General features: G+C 35.3%; 1 protein-coding gene across 1 annotated transcript in view; it reads left to right on the plus strand.

The window, feature by feature from the left end:
• LOC138320570 (contactin-like) overlaps nt 1-8302 on the plus strand; it is a 21743-nt gene extending 13441 nt beyond the window's left edge. Inside the window, 11 exon segments of the mRNA XM_069263627.1 lie at nt 240-404; nt 2758-2834; nt 2836-2899; nt 3164-3258; nt 4725-4823; nt 4939-5086; nt 5335-5456; nt 5725-5911; nt 6206-6321; nt 6806-6980; nt 7380-8302. Coding sequence (XP_069119728.1) covers nt 240-404; nt 2758-2834; nt 2836-2899; nt 3164-3258; nt 4725-4823; nt 4939-5086; nt 5335-5456; nt 5725-5911; nt 6206-6321; nt 6806-6980; nt 7380-7495 — 1364 coding nt within the window. The 3' untranslated portion in view covers nt 7496-8302.
• Nucleotides 8303-9139: the final 837 nt, after the last annotated feature.

Raw genomic sequence — 9139 nt, forward strand, 5'->3', positions numbered from 1 at the left:
AACTTAACATGATCTATGCAATTAAAATTTGAAATGAGCACAAGATGGTATATAAAAAATGCATGATTTCTGACAATGTTTCTTGTAAAGATGAACAAATGTAAATGAAATATCATATTTTGTGATGACTTACATTCGATACATATGCAAGACTTACAGAGGTCTCCGGCCTCTTCACTCCTTCCTTAATGAGACCTTCTCAGGATGTATATATGAAATGGAAGCTTATTGTTTTCTAGGCCCTCCAGGACCACCCGCCGGCGTGTATGCTGACCCTACGACTATTACCACAACTTCCATGAGGATTAAATGGAGTGTAGGAGCTTTGAACGGCCTTCCTATTGACTTTTATATGATAGAAGGAAAAACAGAAAAGGAACACACTTGGACAGTTATAATACCATGTAGGTAAAATGTTATCTCGTAATGATACCATGTAGGTGAAATGCTATCTCGTAATAATACCATGTAGGTAAAGTGTTATCTCGTAATAATACCATGTAGGTAAAGTGTTATCTCGTAATAATACCACGTAGGTTAAGTGTTATCTCGTAATAATACCATGTGGGTTAAATATTATCTCGTAATAATACCAAGTGGGTAAAATGCTATCTCGTAATAATACCATATAGGTAAAATGTTATCTCGTTATAATACCATGTAGGTAAAGTGTTATCTCGTAATAATACCACGTAGGTAAAAAATGCTATCTCGTAATAATACCATTTAGGTAAAATGTTGTCTCGTAATAATACCATGTAGGTAAAATGCTATCTCGTAATAATACCACGTAGGTAAAGTGTTAGCTCGTTATAATACCATGTAGGTAAAATGCTATCTCGAAATAAAACGATGTAGGTAAAGTGTTATCTCGTAATAATACCATGTAGGTAAAATGTTATCTCGTAATAATATCATATAGGTAAAGTGTTAGCTCGTTATAATACCACGTAGGTTAAGTGTTATCTCGCTATATTTACAGTTTGCACTGACATGAACTCAATAACCATGCTTTCTAGTATTATCATTATCATTGTATAATGATAGCACAACACGTGCGGCGATTCTATTGTTACGAGAATAGTCGATGGCGTAGCAACGTGGGGTCATGACTCCATTTTTGGTGGGACCATATGAATGATGGGATTCCAATCAGCTCTTCGCCGGGGTTGCGTAATTATCATTATACCATCATAACCTCAAAAAAAAATAAAAAAAATCTATTCCTTATATAATACTATGTAGGTAAAGTGTAATCTCATAAAAATATCAGGTAAGTAATTATAAAGTATTATCTGGTTATAAAACCTTTCGGATAAGTGTTATATCGTTATAATACCATGTAGGTAAAGTATTATTTTGTAATGATACCATGAAGGTAAAGTATCATCTCGTAATAATACCACGTAGGTAAAGTATTATTTTGTAATGATACCATGAAGGTAAAAGTATCATCTCGTAATAATACCACGTAGGTAAAGTATTATTATGTAATGATACTATGAAGGTAAAATGTTATCTCGTAATAATACCATGTAGGTAAATTGTTATCTCGTTATAATAGCATATTAGTAAAATGTTGTCTCGTAATAATACCTTGTATGTAAAGTGTTATTTCGTTATGATATTATGTAGGTATAGTGTTGTCTCGTAATCATACTATGTAGGTAAAGTATTATCGCGTAAAAATACCATATAGGTAAGTGTTCTCGTTATAATACCTTTTAGGTAACGTATTATCTCGTAATGTTATCATGTAGGTAAAGTGTTATCTCGTAATAATTCCATATAGGTAAAGTGTTCTCGTTATAATACCATGTTGGTAAAATGTTATCTTATGATGATACCATGTAGATAAAGTGTTGTCTCGTAATAATACTATGTAGGTAAAATGTTGTCTCGTAATGATTTGTTTGTTTGATTAATTAACGTCCTATTAACAGCTTTGGTCATGTAAGGACGGCCTCCCATGTATACAGTGTGTTGCGTGTATGTTGTTCGAGGTGCGTGTTTTGGGAGACTGCGGAATATTCATGTTATGTCTTCTTGTATGGTGGAACTGTTGCGCTTTTTATAGTGCTATATCACTGAAGCATGCCGCCGAAGACACCAAGAAACACACCCCCACACGAACACATTATACTGACAACGGGCGAACCAGTCGTCTCACTCCCGGCATGTTGAGCGCTAAGCAGGAGCAAAAAACAAGGGACAGAACCAAGAGCCTTCCTAATAGGGGCGAACGCTCAACTTAAGGCCAAAAGTGAGGTTAGGAAGGATAAAGTTGGTTAGGAAGAAGAGAAAAGATAATATTTGAATTTAGTCGCCTTTTATGATCATGCAATAGGGGCAACAGGTACAATTCTAACGCCCTACCTGCAGGGCCATGTAGGTAAAATGTTGTCTCGTAATAATACCATGTAGGTAAAGTGTTATCTCATAATGATACCATATAGGTAAAGTATAATCTCAAAATTAAAAAACTGGCCAGTGTTAAACAAAGATTTTACACAGCTATAGTGAGAAACATCATCCTGGGCACTGGAATATCATATGGCGCGAGTGCGCAGCTATATATATATATATATCAGTTTCAAAATATATTCCAAAATGGAGCAAAATATATATAATTCATCACCAGAAGCATTTTTACTGAATAAACCTTCGACAAGTTGTTACGGTCTTTATGTAAAAAGTATAAGCTTTCCATGTCTTTCCTATGGCTGCTGATTTTTCTTATTCTTTATCACGTGACAGTTATTAGTGACGTCGATACCATCGTACCTACCAGTGACAAACACAACGTTGATGTCCCAGGTCTGAAGTCCGGCGTGGGGATACATGTTTCGTGTGTCCGCAGCCAACTCGCTAGGGATCGGGCAGCCCAGCAAACCGTCAGGTTGGTACTCTAGCACTGAGGGTCATGGCCAATTAGCTAACTTAAAACTTAATCGATATATCATATTATTATACAGCACCATTTAAACGAAAGTGATATTTTAATGTATACTATTACTATTTCTCGTCCGCTCAACACATATACATAAATACAGGTGATACGGTCACTAAGTACCAGAACTATTGATAGGATATAAACCAATCCAACTGAAACGACAGATAAATCTATCAGATAAATTGCATTGGATATATTTTGCCTCCTCAGATATATTCCAAACGCTACCGGCCGCTCCATCGGTCTTCCCAAAAGAAGTGGGAGGAGGAGGGGGAAGTGTAGGGGACCTCACGCTCACCTGGATGGTAAGCATTTCTGAACCGTGATGTTATTTACTGTTGTTGACCGATTGTTGTGTGTTCTTTCTCTGACTTATACAAATGCTTTCAATTCTGCCTTAGAACTTAAAAGCCTTTTGTTATAAAAACATCATTTATCGTTGTCAAACATGCGCTAATGCTTTACGCAATATTTATCAGTATTTGACAATGATGGATATATTCCATTAACCCATTAGTAATATTGATGAATTTAGAGAGATCTTGATGTGTCTGTGTATGATGTAGGTGATACTCTCTAATGCATTATAACTGATTTACAATTTTTAATCGCTAACATGTGCCTTTTAGACTCCCGTGTGTGGTTACTACGATGGCCCATATCAGCTGATATGGCAACTGTTTTACTAAACTGTAGATGTACATACATTTGTGATGGTTGTTATGGCAACGGTTTATAGAATAAACAACAATTACCAACATGTTTTTGTTATTTCACTCATTTGGCAACTGCTTTACTAAAGAACTGTCTTGTCATCCTTACGCATAGCCCATGTCAGCTGTATTGGCGAATGTCTGGCTTTTGAGACAATTAACATTCCTCACCGATATCAAGCCGAGTTTGACGCTGTACAGATTAAATAACCTTTGAAACAAAACGATATTTTACGACACTTTTTCTTTTTAGAATCATTGGTAGGTGACGAAGATAAAGGGTTTATACACTGAAGCAATCTGTGTCTAATATTGACGATGGAATGAAGGTAGTCTTTTAGACTTGTGAAGTACATCAATAGAGGGTAAATTAAAGTTTAATACTCATGTTTATACATCTTTGATAATATGAGGTACTGTGTGGAAATTTTGGTTTTCCCTAGGTAGGGACAAATATTAAATGAGAGATTTAGGTGAGTTGAATACCTGCATTAAATACGGCTCCTAGACTGGCTACCAGTCCCTAGAATATTGAAAACAAATCACTGAAATGTGGCTCTATTGTTTTTGTCTTTACTACATGTCAAACTAGGGGGAGATAATCTAGTGAAGAGAAACTCTACTGAGAAAAACTTATCAACAAATTTGAGTCTGGTGGCCAGTCTACTACCTTCCCTTCAAGCTATCGTTTCGGTGTCCCCCTAGGGCAGTAGCCCCTCCCCCATTCGGCTCTGATAATTATAAATGTACTTTAATTACCGAAATAATTGTTACCACTATGAGTATGTTATTTGTATATAAATGTAATCGCCTTTGTCTTGGTATGTGTCGTAAAATATCGTTTTGTTTTCAAAGATCATTTAATCAGCAAACCTGTACAGCGTCAAATTCAGCTTGATATTGGTGAGAAATGTTAATTGTTTCAAAAACCAGACACTCGCCGATACAGCTGACATGAGACATATCAGCTGACAACACAGTTACTCTAGTAAAGCAGTTGCCAAGCGAGTAACATAAAACATGTTGGCTTCGTTAGTACTCTAATGTCCTCCTTGCAGCCCCTGACAGAGGAGGAGTGGGGTGGTTCTGTGGTGTCATACATCGTCTACTGGCGCCGCCTGGGGAGTGTAGGTGATTCGGCATGGGCGAGGCCAAAGGTAAGTTATTCCTACAGAAATTGTTTCTTACATTCGCTCATTCTTTTTTTTTGCAGATAATGTTAAATATAAACTAAAATGAATCATGTTTATTATATTCGTATTCCTTTTTCAGTATGATATTCCTGCTGATGTAGGGAAATATGTTCAAACCGTTGGACAGGAGCTCTATTATACACAGTATGAGGTTAAAGTTCAGGCAGTCAACAGTTTTGGAAAGGGGCCGAACTCTACCATCGCTATAGTATATTCAGCTGAGGATTGTAAGTAATTCTCACAGAAACATGAGGTTGTGTCTTATAACCAATACTGTTATCTACTGCATTAGTTTTAATTTTGAAAATGGAATTTTATCAATTTCAAATTCTTACCTTCATCAGAAATATATTGCAAAAGGAAATGTACATCGATAGCTGTCAATGAGACTCGCTATGTGTGATGTCCATGAAGCATATGATATTGATAGAAGAAAATACATTAAACCAAACCTTTAGAGCATGTTTCTATACAGTGCCTATTGCCGTGACGACAAACGTGAGAGCTTGGCGGGAAAACTGCACATCAATCCTAGTGATGTGGGACCCCATTCCGGATGAAAGGGAGATAATGCGAGGCAGATTGATGGGATACCAGGTACAGATGAACTGTTATTATTGTTATTATATAACTGTTGTTATTTTCTATTGTAAACGATTAGTTTCACTTCATAAAGATTTCTTCACTTTTGATATTCCTGTTGTTGTAAACTGCACTTTATTTTACAAAATGTACAATTGAATAAATGAATTAGTCTATAACGCATTCTGTGTACCTTCAATACAATTTATACGTTTTGTTTAGTAAAATTGTCTGCAATCCTATTTCGGTTGAATCTTGATCTGCTTACTGAACTGTATTGTAGGTGAATTATTTTGAGAGGAATGATTCAGAGCCAATCATTAATTCGATCAGCTGGCGGACGTCCGACCCCCAGGGGCTCGTGATAGGTCTTCTACCTTATACGTGGTACACGTTTGATGTCCAGGTCCTCAACACGGCGGGGATGGGGCAGATCAGTGAAAAGTTCCATCAACGGACCTACCAAAACGGTGAGTCATCAAACGATTAATCAGGAAGGTAACTAATGTATATGTTCTCTAGAATTGAATCCACTCATATGCATGGCATCAAATTATAAAATAAGGGTGGTATCTAAATTGAGAATGTTGAGAATAAAAATGACTGCAAAATAACTAATACTATTAGGGGGCTAATAGCATAGCACATAGTACTGAAAATTATGTATATAAAGTTATATTATTTGTTAATAAAAATATTAACTGTTTATCCATATAATGATTTTGATTGATGCCAGACTAACCAGATACTGATACCTTTTACAGCTCCTATACTTTACCCTACCGAGGTGTACGTACATTCACACGGAGTGAACAGTGTGCTGGTGAAATGGCGGGGGGTATCGACTGGAGTGTATGAGGAACCTCTCCAGGGATTTAAGGTACCATATCTCCAGATGCTTAATCTGAAGTGGGATAATTTATATGTACATGTAAATATAACTAAATTTTATTTAGCATAGTAAAGTTCTGTACTTTTTCCACTTTTAATCTTCTATATTATATGTTTTATGCTAATTAGAGTTGACAATGCAAGTTATAAAGTATTTATCTCAATTACATACTTTTGAATTTAAATTGTCAGCTTTAAGAAAAGAAAAGAATATTTTTTCTTTTTATTTTAGTTTTTAATGCAACAAACTTGATATCTCACTGTTGATATTGAGGAAGTTCTGAAAAAGTTGTATCATTGACCTTATGTCGGACAAATGCACGACGGTACTCTCCTGGCTTCGAAACTCATTTGAGGCTACAAATGTATATAAATGAATTCCTATGAATTGTGACGTTTTATAATATACCATAATGTTCGAAGACCATTTTCGGATTTAATTGTTTTTAATGTGTTCGTCGTATTATACCCAGATAAGGTACTGGTTGAGTAATGATGACATACGGACCGCTAAAGATGTCGTCGTGGGGAAAGTAGACGAAGCCGTTATTTACGGGTTGGAGAAAAATAATCTCTACAAGTTAAGAGTACTTGGTTACAGTCAAGGAGGAGATGGTAATCTGGGTGACACCATTTATTTCACTCTTGGTAAGTTATATCTTAATTACCGTGCAACATATAATCCTAAAATCCAATCTCGTTCCCCGCTAAAACCATTCGCAATTGAAACTCAAAACCGGAAAATTCGCGATATGGCGGTAGAAGACTATTTATAACTTATTGTTTGAATGATGACAACTTTTGAGAATACATCCCCGACTGTTTCGGTTATATGGTGTCATTTAAGCCTTGTTAAAATAGAGGGTAAGAATGTAAATGTAAAAAAAACACACACACAAATCCTAAGCATTTATCATGACTTTTGTCAGGAGACTATGTGAGGTGTCACTGCTGACTATACCGGTCTGGTGAATATAATTTATGTTTCTGCTGTAGGTGGGATGGTGTACGTAGGCTTGGTCACTATTATCTATGTTTCTGTTGTAGGTGGGATGGTGTACGTAGATCCGTCAGTGTCTGAGATCAGAGCTTCTTCTCAACAAATAAAATCATTCTTCCTAGTTCTGGTACTAAACGTCGTATTGACGTTAGTGATGATATGATGTAATGTGTTTCCACGGTAAAAAACAAGTATCATTTCAACCAAAATCATATGTAATACAACATCTATGTGATGTATGTGGTAGTATGTTTTATACCTGTCAGCTTTTGTGATATTAACATGTTAGTGTTACGTCCGTGACGTGCGACATGGTTCTATTTATAATGTTAAATGATGTGTAAAACACGAGTAGATAAAATGAAAATTAACTGCTGTGTCAACTCTAGTGATATTTTAATTAAATTAGTTTAATGAAATAATGATATGTCGCATTGAAACTTAATCAAAGATTCCCGCGCGCCGAAGAATAGTTTGAAACATTTGTCGCGTTGCTATTGATATCATAATGGTATAGTTTGTGGAAAAGACGTATGACACGTTCTATTACAGCGCAGAAGGCAAAACAACAAACGGATGTTGTGTGATTTTACATGTATATGTTAGGAGTATAAACAAGAAGTGTCTATCGACTAAAGCACTTATATGATACGTTATTATGATACTACCAAACTTGTGTCATAAACTGTGACATTGTCCAATAATTGAGGAGATACAGATGACCGTAAGTGAATGCACAATATAAAGCTGATCAAGTAGTATTATGTCAGTGAATCATTCAAATAAAATCTGTGATAATTAATTATTTTTTGGTTCCATTTTCATCATATTAAACAATACAAGACAGCAAAAAACATTAACTTGCTCACATATGTACACACACACATACATATAGATATATATATATATCCCATAACTATGCATGTTTTACAATGGAAAACCAATTTGATAAATTCCATAGCAGTTGGTTATAGTTCATGTTTACACACGACCAATGTGTAAACACTTATGGCGCCTCTGAATTGGTCAACTCCAAGACTTCGGGGGTTACTTTTCACAGCGCATTTTATTATTTTAAATATCATTAGTCGTATTTAAAGTTTAATTAGATGGCAGTTTATTCAAAGTATAAAAATGTATTTGCTTTCTATTTAGGCACTATGTTTTATAGCGGAAAGATATCACTACATATTGTATCTTGACAAGTTTTTCATGAATGAAGACGTGGAAATGGTCATCATGGTATAAAATACAGAGTTAAAGTTATGGGATAAATAAACTGTCGTTAGTTAATTTTTTTTAAAGGACCCCCGTTAAAGCTCGAGCTCGTGTCTTGTCAAAATTTTAAAATTGATAAGCATGAAAAACAACAGTCACTTGTTGGGAACCTCTATATATATATATGCTGTTCTTCAGGGGATGTTTAATGATGATGGTGGTAAGGCAACAACATTCACTCTGTCGTTATGTTTAAATGAATCAGATAGAAGAAAGTCGCTAACACCTCATGAGAGTATTTTGGCTTAATTAAATGTATCAGATTTGGAAAGCAATGAATGCAGATCAAACCATAAAAATGATGTTGAAATAAAATATGGTGAAATGAGTTGTATGTTTCTTTTTCGTATAATTATTTTATGTTTACACGAATGTAATGTTTCAGGTAGTCGCGATACGAATGGAATCGCAATATTTGCTTGTCGATTCGATCTTTCGATACAGTCTTGCTGTTTCGGTTCGGTACGATGTAGTTTTACTCTTACACTTGAATCAGTAAAATTCTCTCTGATTGGTTGGTTATGAGGAT

The sequence above is a fragment of the Argopecten irradians genome, chromosome 4 (assembly GCF_041381155.1).
Source record: "Argopecten irradians isolate NY chromosome 4, Ai_NY, whole genome shotgun sequence".
Lineage (NCBI taxonomy): Eukaryota > Metazoa > Mollusca > Bivalvia > Pectinida > Pectinidae > Argopecten > Argopecten irradians.